We start from the raw sequence: 19,791 nt of genomic DNA, 5'->3' as shown, positions 1-19,791 counted from the left end.
GCCACCTGTTAGGGGGGCGGCTCTTCCTGTCTGACTCTGATCTGTTCTGCTACCAGACTCGGGCTCGGCACTCATCCTTCACACACTCACCGAAGTAGTCAGACGGACCCAGGCGGCCCACTTCAACGTATTCTTCATTATCAGACCTGCGCTGCAGAACGGACGCCGTGCCCTGAGAAGAAACCGAGAGAGAGAGAGAAACAGGTTCAATACACAAAGAGAAAGGAAAAGCATAGCTCACGGTGTCGGAGAGTTTGAGACGTGTCAGAAAGATTAGTTTCAGAGAGATTCTTTGCTTTATATGCCTGCAGGTGTGCGGGATTTAGACGACAACTCGACACACACACACAAACAGAACGACACGCACACCTCCTTCTCACACCTGGGCCTGTCAGTGTTGAGATTTTTCAGCCTTTATCAGGTTTCACTGTACGCGGCGCCTCATAGTGCACTCCCAAACTCAAACACGTTTAGTACGAAAAATAAGCAAGACACACGACGTTTGGTCTCATTTGTCACATGAAGGACAAATACACAAGCATTACCCACAACGCAGCAGTAAAAGACGACAAAGGGCTGCGCAATTCATAGGCACTTTACAGTCAAAAATGTTTCAAAACAAACACAAACGCTAGTTAATCATTACAAACTTAGGAATGAAATGGCGCAAGAAAAGGAAGTAAAAAATAAGAATGATAACATAAAGACGAACTGAGACGAAAACAACAAACGTTTTCAAATCGGAATGGTTTTACAATCTGATTCTCATTAGAAAGTAAGAACTCATTCCAACAAACACGTTCTGCTCTCCGCAGATCTTCCCTACTCTCTCCAGATTGTGAGTAAACTAGTATCTTGTGAGCAGATGTGGGGGTTTTCAGGAGGTCGAGATGTCACAAAAGGGCTTTTAGGGCTCGTCGTGTCAACTTGCACTGTATGTCGAATTTCAAAGATTCCCTGAATGCAAATCCAACAAAGCATCTTATATACAGCCCATCCCAAATGTTCATTTAATCACCGTTTCTAGACGTATGGTGGTCATTCCAGTCAAGTGTCTTTTGAATATCAACAAAACCAAACCTCAGGAGTGACAAAGTCGTCCAATAGCAATGTGAAAGACTGACAGCATGACAAAACACATGATCAAAAATATTGATGTGTATATTCTTTTTACTTTTCCTCAATACATGTAGAAATATTACTGTTGTATTGGTTCAAAGTGAATATGTACTTGTTTTCTTTGCAGTATTTAAGGTCTGAAAAAATACTTATATAGGTTATTTTCACCTGTTTCTACAGTTTTCATTTTCTGCAAATAAATGCAAATAGAAACAATATTTTTATTTGAAAGTTGGTGGGAATATTGTTAGTAGTTCACAGAATTAAAAAAATATATTATTTTACCAAAGCACATATAAATAAAAAATCTATAAATAGTACATTTTAAAATGAGAAAAAAAACTGATTACGCCCTTTCTCCCTAAAAACGATGTTGTCTACAAATAACTAATCCACCGCTGCAGATGAGAAACAGCACTTGTCTCTAGTCAATAACACATCGCGGTTCAGTGTGTATATCTGTATCTCACTTGCAGTCCTGCTGGATCTCTTTGGAGCTTTCAACACACAGTTGACCCTACTGACCTGAACATCCTCATCGGAAAACTTTAAAATCACAGGTCAAGCGTCCATTGTTGTAAACACAGTTACACTTACTGAGTATGCTTACAGTATATTACGGACTAGAAAAAAACTTTAAAGGAACAGTTCACCCCCCAAAAAAATGAAAAATCTGTCTTCATGTACTCATCCTCAAGTTGTTCCAAATCTGCTTTAAAATTATTTGTTCTGATGACCACAGAGAAAGATATTTGGAAGAATGCTTATAACCAAACAGTTCTTGGGTCACCATTGACTACCATAGTAGGAAAAATGGCTTTATAATATGCTTTGTTCTGTTAAACACAAACGACGATATTTTGAAGAATGTAGAAAAGCAAACAGTTCTGGGACACTTTTGACTGTCATTTTTCCAACTATGGTAGTCAATGGTGGCCAAGAACTGTTTGGTTATAAACAGTGTTCCGCAGAACAAAGAAATGTATACAGATTTGGAACATCTCGAGGGTGAGTAAATAATGAAAGAATTTTTATTTTTGGGTGAACTGGCCATTCAAGTCCATTCAAGTGTGCTACAGCCTTGAATGATCCTCAAATCACGTGGCTTGTGGAGAAGACGTGAGCTGTGAGTTTCTCTTCAGTCGTACTGTTATCGCCTCCATGTATAGTCCGAACATCTGCTGATGGAGGAGCGTGACGTTACAGAGCCCCAGAGCCGTGGAACCGCCTCTCCGTCAATACTGAACAATCGCATGCGCTGCCAATATTTCTGAAATAAAAACATTCCTGTTCAGTCAAGCATAGCTAAGGTAACTTTGAGCAGACAGGTCACAACTGTAACCCACGGCAACAAGCTGCATCGGGCACACGGCGAGGGTTTCGGGTGTTTTTGACTGTTCACTAAAGGCTGTTTGAAAGCATCTGGTTCATTTCTCCACCCCGGCATTGATGTGTTTTGTACGCTTTCATGGGACGCCACAGCCAGAACTTTCTTGATCCTTATGACTTCTCGGCAGCGCTCTCTCACACCACACCAACTTCTTACAAACAACAAAACACTGAACTTTCTGCAAACGAGATTTTTACATTTTCTGAACGAAAATCAAACTCGCAAGTAAACTTAGCCACACAATGCTAGGGTGTTCTGGGTATAGTGGTTACTTACTGGCCAAAGTCAAAAGGGCCCACCCTTAAGCCTCTACCAAATTCTGGTGTTGGGAACGTCCCTCTTTTTTCAACCATTTTATCCTCAGGTTCGTACGCTAAAACTAATAACACTCCAGGTGATTTGATGCGATGCAGGATAAGTCATGCACCGGGGGTGAGGGGTTTGATCAAAACCACAGCAGCACACCCAAAAACAACGTAATAAAGAATTTGATGTGGAAAAGACCCTGTAAGAAGAAATGGAAACAAGTTGCATTTTTATTATGCCAGGCGTGCCTTTCATCTCGTACCGATCCCGATGTGCAATCGCCGCCTGTAATTATGCACTACATAATAACAGATCCTACCGTTTTCTACCTTCTTTTTTCTTCTCTTAGGATACGTTTTGGGTTTTCAATGTTTCGGTGTAAGCCGAGTGGATCGGTGTTGGTATATGTAGGACATTGGCTGGGGACGTGTTCTCTAGAAGCATGACATCATGGGGATGCCCCGAGGCTGTTGGGTTTACATTAGAAGCAAATTGAAAGTCTCACGATGGGCGGCAAATTGTTTCAGCCTCTGTGGGAAAGCCTGTTTAACATAGATTCAATAAAAACCGCTGGGGGGAGGAAACGCAAACACTCGAATGTAAACTATTTGATTTGTTCGACATGCTGTTGAGCAGAGATATTTGACTCTGGTCCTGGAGGGCTAATATCCCGCTGAGTTTACTTCAAACCTTAAACATCCTCGCTTTCAAGCAATCCTGAAGATTTTGATTAGCTTGTTCAGGTGTGTTTGATTTGGGTTGGAGCTAAACACTGCAGGCTAGTGGCCCTCACTGGAGTTGGTACTGATCTCTCACTGGTCCTGAAGCAGGCGAAGCCCATGATCATCACACTTAAGCCAAGTTACAGTAAGATGACAGAATATTATACGTTGTGAAAGCACAGATCTATCAAAATAACCATACTATGGGATCTGAGTGGGACAGCGACACGCTCAGCTCCCCTGAAGCAAACCATCTTCCTTCTCAAGCCTGTGTGTCATTGTGTCTACACTCTGGTTCCCTCGCCCGGGTCTGGAGTCTGGACCTGACCCTGTGTGAAAGTCTGAAGCTCACATTCCATCCCTGAACCGCTGGCGCTCCGTTCTGGGAATCAAGCAGAGAGAGGAAGAGAGAGAGACGATGTCTCATGCACAAGTCTTCCTTATTTATGTTCATCCGTCTCTCTGACCTGCTCCCGCTCGACCCGCAGAAACGGAAGCTAAAAATGCAAACTGTGCTGAGATGAATAGGATACAAACGAACCAAATAAGATGAAAGGGAAAAATTAACTGATCAAATTCATTACAAAACTACAAACGAGGTTTGGAGGTTATACTGTATCTATTCTATAGAACCTAAAAAAGATTAGAAAAAAATATAGAAAACTACCGTCTGTTTCTACACCGGCCTTCTTTCCAATGTTGTCCAATGACCATCTGACCTTCCAGCTACTGACTCCAGTTCACTTTACATGGGTCATTAATCCTAGATTTATAATTTTCCCCAAAGGAAGAATTCATTCCAAACGCACATACTTGTGAGGTTACCCAAGTGTCTTTCCTCTCAAAGCTGTAGTAAATTTGTCGAACGGTGCTCGATGTCAAGAGTGAAGCAGTATAAGATTTCCTAAAAGTTTGGACTGGCTTTAGAGTAACCTTACTATTAATGAAATTGTTTTCTTTGCTAACAACAGGTCACTAACAAGTCACCAAGAGTCTGGAACAAGTCACCATGCATCACTTTGTGACAGGGCAGGATGAGTTACATGCTAAAGTTTAAAAGTGATGGACGGGGGATGGTTGTAGTTTCGAAACCCAAGTATGAGTGATATTAGTTTGCAAACATCACTATTAGGCAACCAAGAGGCAGGTGGATGTAGAGCATCATGGGAGCACTGGTTGGGAACAAGGGTAGCCAAATGAAGGGGTAGAGCACTTGAGAGGGTGACAAAGAAAGAAAGAAAGAAAGAAAGAAAGAAAGAAAGAAAGACAGCTGGAGAGAAAGACAGATGTGAACATTTGAGAAGACACAGAAAAAAGACTAAGATTCTTCTTTACGTTATAAATGTGAAGTTAATTAAAATATGGTTCATAGATCTGGCGGAGACTGAGAAGAACGCTGAATCAGCGCTGTGAGGGGTTCTGAACTCCTAAATGTGTTTTGCTTTTGTTGACAGCAGCAAGAAATTCAACCGAACACTATGGGCCCTATTTTCACGATCTAAGTGCACGGCGCAGGTGCACTCAGGGCGTGTCCGAATCCACTTTTGCTAATTTAACGACGGGAAAATGGTCGGCGCGCCCGGGCGCATGGTCTAAACGGGTTGTCCTGAATCTCTTAATGAGTAATGGGTGTTTTTTGGGCGTAACGTGCAGTAAACCAATCAGAGTCTCATCTCTCATTCCGTTTAAGAGCCAGTTGCGCTCGCACCATAGCGGATTCGCTATTTCACGTCTGTGAAACGTTGTCCAACTCTCTGAGGAACCTCAAGGGGAACCAAGGAGAGTCGTTCTCCTCTTTTCAGCCCTCAAGATAGAGAGTTGTTCTAGTGAACAAAGATTTCCTGTACACACCTCTGTTATAATGAAGAAGTCATCTCCAGGTTCTCCCTGAACGACGATCTTCTCTCCATCGTCAGACTGCACAGGCTCCAGGGCATCAGCCACCGTCAACCTCTCCCACTTATCGAGAGATTCTACAGGAGACAAAAGACGAACGTGAAAGAAGATCAAGACGCCAAAACTTGGCATTCAGATCTGAAATCGATGATACCACAAAAATACTGCCATGCCAGAACGCAGGAAGTGAAAAGTACAACGAGGAAGCAATCTGTACAAACAATATCAGTCAAAAGAAAATCCTCAAGATTAACACCACCACTTATTCTGAAGCCGTGAGAAATAAACCGCCAAAGCCATCATTCAAAACCCGCCACATACCCGAGGCCATTCCCACCTTCAAGCATCCATCACCGGGCGTACCACCCACAAACACGACCGTGCTAGAACCCTGTGCCGGCCGCTTCATTCTCTCCAGCTGTAAATAATAATGACGGCCTCTACAGGGACTCCACTGTTTATTCCGTCTGTCTATCTTCATTTCCCTTCATCCCACAGACTGTTAGAAAGCATTTCCCATCATCTCATCACATTACAATGCAGGACGGAATAATACAGTAGTCAATGATCAGACGTTATAATAATGTTAACATTTCAATAGTTGGAGCGAGACGGTGTGTGTGCGTGGCTTCGGTGTGCGTGTGTGTTGGGGCCGGCCTGTCTGCATGCTCCAGACTAATGGTCACTTTATCAGGCTGGCTAAGACATCCTCACGCCCGGGCAGACGTCCACCTGCTTCAGTCGTAACATGAGCCCGCCAGCCAGAAAAAAAATCAACATGTGTCTATGTTAACACATTCCTCTGTCGGGATATATTGTAATGTAACAATGTAACAGTGTCAGTTAATATGAAAGTATGACTCAAGTATTTGTTCGAAGCTTTTAAGCGCACACTAAGCACTCTCATTGTAAAAAAAACCTCACAAAACTGACATAATAAAGCATAATAAAGAAATGAAGCGTGTGTCTGGCATCTAACTAGCACACAATCGATGTGAAAATATACATATACATATACAAAATGGGGTATATGCACACGGGACAATGACGTACTTCCGCTAAAATCTCAGCCAGCTAGGTCACTTCTACTCTCATAGCACTTAAATTGTGTTTAACCGACAGCACTACGGGTGAGCATTGTTAAGTGCCTCTGTGATCATGCCTCTAGTAAGTGCAAAAGTTCACTTTGCTTTTTTTCATATTTGTTGACATACCTTGAAACGGATAGCCTGAAGTGTTTCTCCATTTTGGTTGTCGACGTATGGCAAAGTGTTTGAATAATTAGACTCACGTTGTTGATCGTAATCCTATGTGCATCCTGAAGCGAAACGCCATTGTTCCCTATTGCGCCGGATGTAACAGCCTGGCTGAGTTTTAGCAGAAGTACGTCATTGACCCGTATGCATATACCCCATTATTTTAATAAAGTACAGCGCAAATAAGCACACATTTACATACAAGTCTTTATCTAAATGCAACACAACACAAAACTCTTCGGTTAAGACATAACAAACTATTAAACTAGCTTAGAGTATTATTCAAATAAACGAAATATATTATTATTAAAAAAGGGCTGTCAAACGATTAATTGCATCCAGAATAAAACACGTATTAATCTTTATATTTCATATTTTTCTTAAATATATGCATGCATGTTTTTGTGTTTATAAATACACAATTATTATGCACAGTACACAGACATATATTATGTTAACACAAACTTTTATTCTGGATGCGATTAATCGCGATTAATCGTTTGAAAGCCCTATATTAAAATACGAAGAATATTAATAACAATTAAAATATTTGATTATTAAAATATTAAGAATATTATTAACATAACTGAAACATATTATTATTAAAATATTAAGAATATTATTAACATAACCAAGACATATTATTATTATTATTAAAATGTTACGAGTATTATTAAATATTAGGAATATTATGAAAATATTAAGATTATTATGAAAATATTCAAAGAACTTATGTAGAGGTATGTTGATTTTAGCATCTTCCTCTTTTATATTATCCAAATGTATAATTCTGCAACATATCTGGTTTATTCGATAAAAATACGACCCAAAACAACGCAAAGAATTCCAACTGATTTCACTGCAATCGTAAAATCTAAGGCAAACGAAAACATGCCCCCCCCCCAAACGCGAGAAGATGAGCAAAGAAAAGATGTTTGAGGAGCGAGAGAGGTGGGCGTTTGAAGACAGGCCGTGACAGGGCTGTGAAACGGAGAATACAGAGAGTAAGAAAAACAGAGGAAACCGAGAGGAGGAGTGTGTTTGTTCAGGCATTTAATAACCCCATTTAGAGCGACGAGTGACCTCCGGGTGCTGAAGGACGAGGGGTCACTGCCGAACTGACCATCTTAATGTTCCTCTCTCGCTCCTCTTTGTCTCTCTCACCAAACAAAACTGTTGGAATGTAAGCCAGGGTTGAATTGGCACTGCGTACCGCAGCGGTGTCCGTCAATCAAGAGCAGCGCTATTAGAAATAAGGGCTCTTCTCCATCGTAAGTTCAAGGGTTAGGTTGGGTAAAAGGTTGGTTCACCTAACTGTCGAATGCATTTTTGCACGATGAATTATTTGAAAAACATACATCACTTACCAAGTATGGACACTTTACTCAGAAACTCTTCATACATCTTCCTCTTTCTCAATGTGCTTCCCTAAAAAACATTGAAGAACAGTTAGAAGACACATAAAGGATACGTTTCAGATAGTAAACTTAAATCAAACTTTTCAAAACACCAATAAGAAACACGCTCATGTACCTCAAACATGTTGCTGAAAAAATAAACTGAATTAAAGGAAATCTTTGGCTTCCTTTGTTCCAAGTCTCGGCTGCTAAGGGTGTTAGGTGGTTTCTACGGTGTTTTTGGTGGTTGCTAAGATGTTGCTCATGACATGTGAATTTTGGAAGAAACATCCAAGACAAAGCTAACAGATCTACTTAAACTTCATCCAATCTCAGAACTGGAAAACTTTAAACATGCGAATTTAAGACAACAGATTGTATCCGTACATTTTTGGCCATTGACTGGCGGCGAAGACCTTCTCTCTTACGAGGTCAGTGACCCCTCCACCCCTGGTGTTTAAGAAGAAGATACAAAAACATCTGAACATCTAAGCTGCCCTTAAGTGAGGTATGACATCATGATCTACAGCGTTCCGGCAAGTGTTGGTCAGGCTTAATGGATTAGTTCAGCCACATTTCCCAAATAAACAGAATATACTTTCTGTAAAGACGGACTCGATGAAGCTTGAGTAAGTGTCTGAGGAGATTTCTTTACTAGACCCAAGAAAGAAAGACGACGCCTGTAACATGTGAACTAATGCACTTCTGGTAAAGAAACTTGAGATCATATTCTCAACAGTTCTGGTGCATATATAGCGATGGACAAAAATCATTTACAACTGTAAAAATGATTTACAGTTTTTCTGAATTTACTATTTATTGGTATGTGTTTAAGTAAGACGACCATTTTTCAAATAACTAACCAAATACAGCATTTTGTTTGCAAGTATATATACTGTATATAGAGACAAAATAAAATTTTCATGTAATCAGTATTTCTAGATGTATTGTGGTCATTCCAGTCCAGTGTTTGTTGAATTTCAACAAAACCAAACCTCAGGAGTGACAAAGTCATCCAACAGCAATGTGAAAGACGGACAGCATGACAAGACGCATGAAAACTTATGAAAACACATGAACTTTTTCTAAATACATGTATATTGCTTAAAAGTGAATATGAACGTGTTTACTTTGCAGTATTTGAGGTCTGAAAAATAGTTATTTTGACCTTTTTCTCCAGTTTTCATTTTCTGCAAATAAATGCAAATAGTCACAATATTTTTATGTGAAATTTGAGAGAAATATTGTTAGTAGTTCACAGAATGAAACAAAAATTACAATTTTGCCTAAACACATACCGATAAATAATAATTTCAGAAAAACAATAAAATAATAATACAAAAAGTAAAAAGTATGGAAAACAAATATAATTTGTCTAATTTATACAGCCGCGTAAAAAAACTAAGAGACCATTTCAAAATGATTATCAATTTTTCTGAATTTACTATTTAATGTACGCGTTTTATAGGTATAGATTTTTTTGACAATAAAACAGAGAAAATGCATTTATTATTTATTATAAATCAAGATGGTTGTGACTTTTTCAAACATACGCAGGTTCTTTCAGACACAGAGACTATGACACATACTGTACACAGCTCACTTTTACACAGAACACAACACGTTTAATAAACATCCCTATTTGACTGCAGCCACAACACAGGGGCATAAATCCCGGGGGGGCCGGAGGGGAGGGTTGTCCCCCCCAAATCATTAAAAATCGCACTGTCTATTGTGCTAAATATATTTATGTATACCCAAACTACTTTAAAAAATACAAACGCAAAAAATGCGTTTTAAGTTTAGAAACAGTTGATCTCACCTACGCTACACATAAGTAAGGTATGTGGCTCAGTTCAGCAGTGGTTGTTGAACTCCAGTAAGAAGGCTATTTTATTCACGTTAAATGAAGTGATTCTCTTTAATGTAGTTGATGCTGATTCATTAATAAATTAGTTGTGGCAAAGAAGGCTGATAACTGATGTATTTTTCCATGAATCTGCTATGTTAGCGATTAAAAAGTTACTTAGCTAGTTAACGTTAGCTTGTTTACAATAGCTTGTTGCATAGTGCGTCACACACTGCAACTAACACGCCGAAGCCGTTTCCCATGCATTGTTTTGTTTGTGGCGACCTGGCATAATGTTAACATTAACGGCCACAATTAGCCATCGATCCTTGCCATTCAGGTCGCGCACATACCGGTGACAATTTAGTGACTTTGGCACTATATTTAGCGAATTTCAGACCCCCTTTGTCCACAAAAGGTGCACAACTTTCATTCAGTTGGAAAAGCTCGTTTTCTCAGCATCTATTTTGTGCAGTGTGTGCGCGGCGGATAAGCTAAAAATTCAGTTGACTGAAACTCGACGATTCATCAACGAGTACAACACAGAATTTAAGCATCTGTCACTGTTACTGACTGTTTGAGTACACGAACATGAACATAGTACATCTATGCACATAGTTTGTTGGCGGACGCAGTGCACTACATGGGAAAATAACCGCCACTCTTTAATGTAGATTGTATGGTGACTTTGTCAGACGATGTTGCAGTATAAATCAGGATAAAATTAAAAAAGTGTTTAAAAAGTGACTCATTGTTAACATGTAGTATCATGGGTAGTGTGTTTTTATACTTGTTTCCTGTCTTGACAACAGAGACCAAAAAAATGTAAATGGAAACAGCTTTATTAGGCGTTCACTTGTATTACAGTAAGTGGCAGTTCAGTTCAGTTATAATATGACTGCAAGTCTGCATGATAAACCTATGAACCTAACGCATATTGTCGCTTTGTGTCGTAGTAAGTACAATTTTGACTGTATTATTTGTGTCCCCTTCAAAAATTGCTCTTGAGAAATGTTATGTTTATTGTCCCCCCTACTGTTAAATGAGATTTACGCCCCTGGCCACACACACAAATCTTTCATTGGTTTAATTAAGAGCAGCTCAGAATAGCTGAATTGTGACAGCATGTCTCCCATCCCACTGAACTGTGTGTTTGCATAAAAGAAGACAGCATCAACAGAAAAGAAAGAGACCGTCTGACAGAAATCTAACTTCAACTCCTGTGTGGAGAACAGTTTCCACGGGGGCTTGTGGGGCATTAGAAATATTCATTTACTCATTCCCACAACACACACCCACACACTCTACAAACACTAAAACTTCTAGTACTGCTGTGGACGGAGTACTCCATTCAGATTAAGCTGCTGAGCAAGACAGTAAGTATTTAGTTAAAGAATACCAAAGGGCGGAAAGTTTAGTTTAGCTGGAGAACGCCAGCGGCACAATGGTCAAGAGTCTCAACCTGGAATGCCACGGCATCCAAATGAAGCAGCAGAGAGATTTTAAAGGAGTCCTGCCTTCATTTACTCACCTACATGACTGTTATGTATTATGAAGAGCTTCTGAACCTATATGTGAAACTTTTTTTTTTTTAAATGACGTTTAAAGTCTTAGTGAAATTTAAAATTCAATTCTTATTTTTTTATGAAAAATTGCAGCGTTTATAGGAAAAAGCTTATCAATGTGGGTCATTTTCTTTTTAAAATTCATGTACCCTCATAATCTTCAGTTAAAATCTGAAAATGCACTTCCGCCCTGAAATGACAATCCATCTCAAATGACGTAAATTAGACGGCTTGGGCGGAGCATCCGTTAACTCCTCCCCTTCAACTGTCAGTCTGCTGCCAGTTCCATTTCAAAATGCAACAGCTGTTTTTATAGATCCAATCAATTTGCAGTGAAAAACGCAAGCTACTCCCACTAATTTTCTCATTTGAAATTCCTTTTCACTCGGAAATGTGTCAGAATATGGAAGTAAAAACGATCGCAACTTCCGGTTCACAGGAACTTTAACTGAATGAAAGCTTCAATGTCAATAGCCGGGTTGGAAACGACAAATTTCGAAATAAAAACTAATTTATTTTTGCTAATTCGCAAAAAAGTTTTTACCCTCGCTTGAGGTTGTTGCTCTTTTTTGCGAAAAACAGTTAATTAATAATAGGAGATTTGCTGAATAAATTCTGACGTAGCGAACATTAAAGCCACGAGATGAAGCGGCTGTTAAACCGTTGATCGTGTCTTTCTGGTTTTCAGATCTTTTACATTTATTGCTGGTTACTAGGTTACCAATACCACCGTGATCCGAACCTGATGGAAGCGCACCAATTTAGCTTTAGTCGTTCCTCCTGTTATTGCGAACTTTGAAAAGATTCAAATCACGTTTGGATGGAAACCCGGCTGATGACTATTCAACAGTGCATATATCACAAATTTCCTGATTCATGAAGGCGAATAAACAACGACATGATTATTTTAAAGTAAGCCAATCCTTTGATTACAAGTATATCGTCGCTGTCGGACTGAAAACTTGTATCTCCAAAACTGACACCTCACGCAAAATGAAAAAACATTGAATACTAAAATAAAATAAAAAATCATGAAAATGTAAATACAAGGATTCAGTCCGACAGTGACTATATAGAATATCTCATAATCTCTACATTACAATTTAATCATATTACATATTATTTATATATAAGAAAAGACACGATGACATCATGAAATGTGCACATATCGATTGTAACAGAACGCATGACATCATAAGGAATGTGCAGAGCTCTCATTGCTTGAATCAGATTCCAATGAGAACATTAATAAGCTGATACCAAAAAAGCACTTAGACAAATCCAATCGATGAGCATAAATGACAAACCACAGAAAAAAGCTCAGCGCAAATTGAATTGCGTAGAGCTGCGTAACATGTCGGTTATCTGCATGTCATAATTCCAACACTCCAAACCCAACCCCGAGTGTCGCAAGGCACACGGCACTTCAAATGTTTCGACATTCGCAAATATGCACCTCGCTGCAGAGAACGGCACATCCTTGAGTTGACACACAGTTTACAGACACATCAGTGAAGTGTGTGTACTGTACATGACAGCGTAGACTATAAAAAGAGTGTTATGTGTTTATACCATGAGGATGCGTCGATAGCTGTCTCTGTCTATACCCCACAGCTTCAGGTCAGTCTTGGCTTTAACGGTAGCAGCTCGCGGAGTCCCGTAGATCAGAGCCAACTCTCCGAAACTGCCTCCCTCTCCGATACTGGTCACCCATTCTCCGTTAACATACACCTGCGGAGAGAGCGAGAACAATACATTTGATCCCTTCTGATTTGATTGAATTGTACATTGTCGATTTTGACGTTCTGCTATCTCAAAGGATTTCTGGATCTCTTCTTTCCTATAACGGACAGTCAAGGGCATTCACAATGAAACAGGTGCTCTGATAACACACCGCTCCGTGCTTCTATCTTCCCAACCCGCTCAGATCTTCTAAAGTGTCTTAAGAGGAATTAGATAACACGTCCACCTTGAGATACTCTGGCTTGACCATCAGAAGCTACTGAAGACCCAGAACATCTCGCACTCACTCATATCCACACGCACACAAAGAGCCCTTTCTCCTTTTGCACTGGGACTGGTTCGGTTACGCCTGTTGACACACAATCCACTTGTTGATTTTATAAAGGAAGATTAAAAAACGCTAACTTGAGGGATAGAAATAAACACTCATCCTCTGTCTTGCCCGGGCCAGGCGCTCCGCCAGCCGTATGAGGCACATTCCTCGGGTATCTTTGCTCTTCAGACCGGCCACTGGAACAGGTTCAGGTCACGGCCTCATCAGTGGAACAGAGAGAAAAAACCCAGAGGCTGCCAGAGGACCGAAGGTACCAGCAGGTGAGGTGATCACGACTTTCGTTTCAATACACCTTGTGTCCTGGAGTTCGCCATTTCATATGTTTATACAATACAGATCCCAAAAAACTTTATTGATCTATGTATGTTTTCTAGGTAAGCGTAGATGCTAATGATTTCCAAAACTATTTTAACTCTTCTGTTTAACACAAAACGGGTTCTGCGATATCATTCGCATGAACTCTATCTATGTCATCTTTGGGGAAGTAGAACAATACAAACAGTTAGTGTTTCTGATGATTTCTAGTGTTAAGACAGGCCAAGGTGGATAAGATTTGAATCATATACAGTATACCTGCATCACTTATATAAACACCTACATAAACACTTCATTCACTCGATAAATGTCTAGACATCTCAAAAATTCCCACAGTTCTCATATCCGCCTGTAAAATATATGGGTAAATCTCACAAAAACAAGCATGTCCAGGTTACATTTCACTCCAACCAATTATGGAAATTATTGAAATTTATTATTAAAGATCATTTTTCATAAAACAATAAGGCCTGTTTTTGTGTGAATTGCATCAATAATTTACAATATTGATTTTATCACATTAGAATAATAATAATGCGCTTGTTAAACCCGAGGTCACGCACCACCATGTGTGAAAGGTCATACCTGTATACCGTTTCCGGGTCCAATCAGATGCCATAGGAAAACAACAAAAAATGCTAATACACTCATGGCGTGATGTATAATTGCTGAAAACCCCCGATCTCATAACAAAAATGGACAAATTATTAAAATGTTGGATGTTGGACATTCTGTGAGCCTGCAGACTGTAGTGTACACTGTCAGTTCATAAATGTGTTGCTTAAATGTGTGATATGAATAAACAGTGCACATAAACGTCTGTTTAAATAATATCCTCCACTGAAATGAGTGGGGGCTTGGACTGAGAAACAGTATTCCTTACGTCACGACATAACAAGCGGATGGGTTGTCACAGAGATATGGTCACAATTTAAAATTATTTTGATTTTGAGGGGAAATAGAACCCTGGCAGGTCTCGTGAGGTACACCCCATAATACTTGCTAAACATCAGCGCAGGCAATGCTAATGAATCTGCAGGGCCAGGCCATAATAAAGGAAGTTTCATTCATTCAGACCAGCTACATTTTACACAACGCTAACACATCCGTCTAAAAATACAGATAAACAAATACAAAACACTGAACTCACATCAACTTCTCCTTGGTCAATAACATAGAAGTTATCTCCTTCATCACCTGATAGAGAGAAAGAGAGAGAGACAATAATGAGTTTGGCTCAATCAATCAACTTCAGCACCAAAACCTTATAAAAACCCTTTTATCTCTTTGGTTTATTTTCCTTAAAATGTGTAAAGGATACTTTAATGGAATACATTTTTGTCAGGCATTACAAGTGATCAACATGTTTTTCCATCAAAATAATGTGATATCAAAACCTAATTAGAAAGTCGATGGGGTGGTTTCTCGTACAAGGCTTAAGACTAGTCCTAAACTGAAAAAAATATTAAATTTCTATAACTAAACTGAAAACAGTTTGCACTGACAAACTTTTATTGTGAGGCATGTTTGTAAAAACTACTTAAATGTTCTTATTTAACTAAGGCCAAGTCCTGGCTTAATCTAATCTCTGTCCAGCCAACACAATGTAATACAAAATATAATCTAATATAATACCACTTAATCGACCAAAACAAAACAAAAATATCTAAAAACAAAACAATGTGTTCAAAAGAACCAATTTAATCAGATTATTCTGCTTAGTCAATAACTAGTTCACCACAACCCAAAAATATATAATAATTTACAAAAACTCCTATTTTCATTTCAAAGGAACAGAAGATTTTTCTCTTTCCCAGATTCAATCTCTTTTCTATTTCCCAAGAACACACACATAAATGAAAGATAAAAGATGGCACACCACTTTAAACCCCTCAGCACCTCCCAGAGCGATGTCATCTAAATGATTCCCAGACTTCATCTTCTCCAGCCCATTTGAGAGTTTAATGGACGGTTGGGCGTGCCAAAACCCACCAGCTCTGATTTCCAAGTCAAAGGCTTCTGCATCGAGCGTTTCTGTAGGTTCAGAGGGGTCTTTGATGTCGACGTTGGTGTTTGGGATTCTGGTAGCAAGTGTATGTGTTTGTGCTTAAGAGTTAAAAGAGTCTGTGATCCGTGCTTTAGCGAGTTCACGCGGGTTCACGAGGCTAATTAACGCCCAATGCACCGAGCGCTCGTAAATCACACACGCAATTTATCTTAACACACTCACTGGCCGCTAGTGCCCTCTCTCACTCGCCGTGTCTCTCTCTTTCAAGCCATTCAGCTCATTTTTCTTCGTATTGTTCCTGTCTTCCTGTCTTTTATCACCTCTGCTCTGAAGTTTCTGTTTTTTGGCCAAACGATCCTTGAGTCACAGAGTGCAGTCAAATATTTGACGAGAACAGAAACGCGCACACGCTTTGTGCATTCCTGGTCTTACTTTTATGGGCAATCTGCCCGTGTTAGATAAATGCATCGAAACTCTGTCTCAAGAACTGCATTGCACAGAGAACATATATGGCGCGCATGTTAACCGCTTTCTACAGACCAGGGGTTTTCAAACTTTACCATGTGAGGGACAACCAAATAAGGAATCTTTTGTGAGGACTCTCTTCCTAAAATACATATTCATCTATTTGTTTTTTTTTTGTATAAAGATACATTTAAGCTGTGTGAAATAAATAACAAGTGTGATATTGTAAAGACAACATATTCAATAATTGGCTAAAAAAACATTTTTGGTGGAGGTATAAATCTGAACAACTCAAATGTATTTGTACTGTAGCAAAAGACTGCTTTGCAAAGCCCACTGAGTGAATTAAAGGGAACTGTACTGAGAAAAACTCACTAATAAAAAATGATTCTGAAAAGTATGCATGGAGCAAGAAAGAAGAGATAATCACTTATCAATATGAACACTTGTAAACGAAACAGTAATAATGTTCAGCAGACTTTTAACATTTGCTTTGTCTTGTTATTTCCTTAAGATTTTCTGGGGACCTCCTAGAATCTTCTGGAGGCCCCCTGGGGGTCCCCCAGACCCCAATTTGAAAACCCCTGCTATAGACTACACAACAGTAAAAGTCTACATCTCGCACTTACTGCTTAAAGAACAACTCTCAACTTCTTGCACTAACTGGCGTTGCAATTGTGTTTGCACAGCTGGTATCAGCAAAACCAAAACCGTGTAATGATATTGGTACAACATGGCTACTTTCGTTCTTTTATTTTGTATATTTTTTGCAGCCTAAAGTCTAACTTTAAGCTTATGGGAGGATTAGGTTTAAGGGCAAACCTAAACCTAAATATCATTCAAGGTTTTGAGATTTTCTTACTTAGACAGTGAAACAAAATTGTACGTGGCTATAATCCTTTTGGGGACATTTTGCCTCCAGAAATTACAATACAATACATTTATTTTCAATACATCTGGAATGTCTTTACCTGTCCCACTGTATGTTTTAATATTTCAGTCTGTTAAGGTAGGTCTTTATTAATTTTACTCATTCATATATCAAACTCATAGTTTTCACCTTGTTGGATGACCGTCTCCCCAGCGATGTGTGTGACCGGGAACATGGCGTCAAATATATCACTGTGAAAAAGAGAAACACATGAGATGAATAAAACTCAGATTTATCAAAATCCATTTCAAGCATATCATCAATGTCAACTTTATGGCTATTGCTAAGTACATGCTGTTGCCATGGAAACCAAAGCCTCATGACCCGGTCAATGCTACTGTATCGCACGCTTCCAGTCGTATAAGCAGTTTGCAGTGTATGACAGGAGCACGTGTCCGTACCGCATACAGTTTAACATACAGCACACATATATTGCGAATTTCTCGAAACACACACCCTTAAACAAAGTGACAACTGTGCCTGTGAAACTGTGAAAGACTTTTATGACCCTGATAATGTACTTCCACACTTTGTGTTGCAACAGCCAACCGATGTGTCGGGCACTACGCATGACCCTTGACTCTTTTCCCACAATACACCTCTCCGGTTACTGCTGTCGGTTATAACAAGGTTTATTTACTGCTGCTGATGTGGTTTGGTCAATGCCGATGTTTTAATGTTGATGTTGTGTTTGCGTGCCGGGTGAGCAAAAGAGGGACTTTATTTTCAACTAGATTTTTACATATTGTTGCTAAGGTGTTCTAAGGGGTTGCTAGGGCGTTGACGGCAGTGTTCATTTCGTTGACGAAAAGTATTCGTTAACGACATGTTTTTATAACTAAATAAAAATGAATGCATGATAACGAAAACTGTAATAAAAATACACTGACATTTTCGTCAACTAATAAAAATGGTGGACATCAGTTTGCGCGCATGTACTGCTTATCTCATATAAACGGTAGAGAGAGGTCTCTGGGAGAAGGGTAAGCACAGACATATATTCTGTGTCTCCACGCGGTTTACAAGGCGTCTTATTTTCCTTCACGATCGCTGGTAAAACGCCGCAAACTTGAAGCGCGACTGCAGGCGAGTCACCACGAAACACATTACAAAGGCAGCTCAAACGTTTTTACATGCCTATGTTAACTTTTCCGCTAACACGAGCTGCTGCATAACGTGAAATGCAACAAAGTCAGCCAAAAGAAAACAGTTGAATCTTTGTATGGAACATTTAATTACACCAAGTAAATGATTTAAACCATGTAGATTTTAGTAGACTAAATATAATGTATATTTATTCGACTAAAACGTTTTTCATATTTCGTCGACTAAAACTAGACTAAAATGATTGGGTTGACGAAAATGCGACTAAAACTAAATTGCATTTTCGTCAAAAGACTATGACTAAAACTAAATCAAAATTTGCTGTCAAAATTAAAACTGGTTGATGGGACGTTGCTTAAGACGTGCTTACTGCCCCGAGTCAAAAGGACCCAACCCCAAAAGAGCAAGCAGCTTTTACAATAAATTCCTTTGAGTTCATATTTGTGAGTATAAATTTCATTGCAAGTAATAAACATCACAGGGAAATGTAACGTGACGATTAAAGACGCTGAAGTCTCGTATTCCAGTCATGAGTAAAAATAATCGATCCTCTAGTAGGTGGTCTTCTTAGTTTTTCATTTGTTTTAGAGGTTTACGGAGTATAAAGGATGTTTGTTTAAATTGCTCCCCCACTCACATGAGAGCTCTCATCAGTTGTCTGAGCGTGGGGATTCCCCGCATTCACAACCCGCGGCGGCACGAGGCTTACAAGAGGGAACGTTCCCTGAAAAAGGGAACAGAGACAAAATCCGCCTCTATAATGTAGTTGATGGGGTAAGGCAGGATGGTTGATCTTTAAGTGTGATGTCACAAGGAGTTATTCATGGCAGGAGAAAGGCATTGGCACAAGATCAGAGGAGACGTCTAAGCGTAGAGGGAGGTGAAGGAGGAGGTTGAGAAGGTGGTTGGTGATAAGTGGCGGCCCCTCAGGAAACCTTTATTGCTCAGAGGTTGCACTTTCAAACCTCAGGAGAATTATTAGAGATCTCAGTTAGGTTTCATTTAAGTATCAACTTTCTCACTTAAAAAGGAGTACAGAATTATCAAATTCAAAAATCTGGGAAGCAGAAGGTCAGTTTCTTTTAGACAGCAATGAGAACTGAAACATTACGGCCCGGTTTCACAGACACGGCTTAGCTTAAGCCAGGACTATGCCTTAGTTGAATTAAGATATTTATGTCGCTTTTATAAAAATGCCTTAGAAGAATACATTACTGGTGTGCAGCTTGAGACAAAACAATGGCACTGACATATTTTAAGATATTTCTGGGCAAGTTATATTGAGTGAGGCAAGGTCACACATTCATTTTAGTCTGGGACAAGCCTTGTCTGTGAAACCGGGCCTAAAGGTATTAATACGTGATTTGTACATTTTATTTCCCATAGGCTAC

The 19,791-nt window shown here is 39.4% G+C and overlaps 1 protein-coding gene across 2 annotated transcripts in view; it reads right to left on the bottom strand.

Annotated features, from left to right (window-relative positions):
• prkar1b (protein kinase, cAMP-dependent, regulatory, type I, beta) overlaps positions 1–19,791 on the bottom strand; it is a 46,445-nt gene that overhangs the window by 4,251 nt on the left and 22,403 nt on the right. For both annotated transcript variants that reach the window (XM_057345911.1, XM_057345912.1), the window contains 6 exons: positions 17,426–17,487; positions 15,043–15,089; positions 13,073–13,231; positions 8,057–8,117; positions 5,389–5,510; positions 91–172 (listed from right to left, as the gene is read on the bottom strand). In XM_057345911.1, coding sequence (XP_057201894.1) covers positions 91–172; positions 5,389–5,510; positions 8,057–8,117; positions 13,073–13,231; positions 15,043–15,089; positions 17,426–17,487 — 533 coding nt within the window. The remainder of the gene's footprint in view (positions 1–90; positions 173–5,388; positions 5,511–8,056; positions 8,118–13,072; positions 13,232–15,042; positions 15,090–17,425; positions 17,488–19,791) is intronic.

Source organism: Triplophysa rosa, linkage group LG11 (genome assembly GCF_024868665.1).
Source record: "Triplophysa rosa linkage group LG11, Trosa_1v2, whole genome shotgun sequence".
Classification (NCBI taxonomy): Eukaryota; Metazoa; Chordata; class Actinopteri; order Cypriniformes; family Nemacheilidae; genus Triplophysa; species Triplophysa rosa.
The sequence above is the reverse complement of the archived record's forward strand: the minus strand, read 5'-3'. Positions and strand labels throughout refer to the sequence as shown.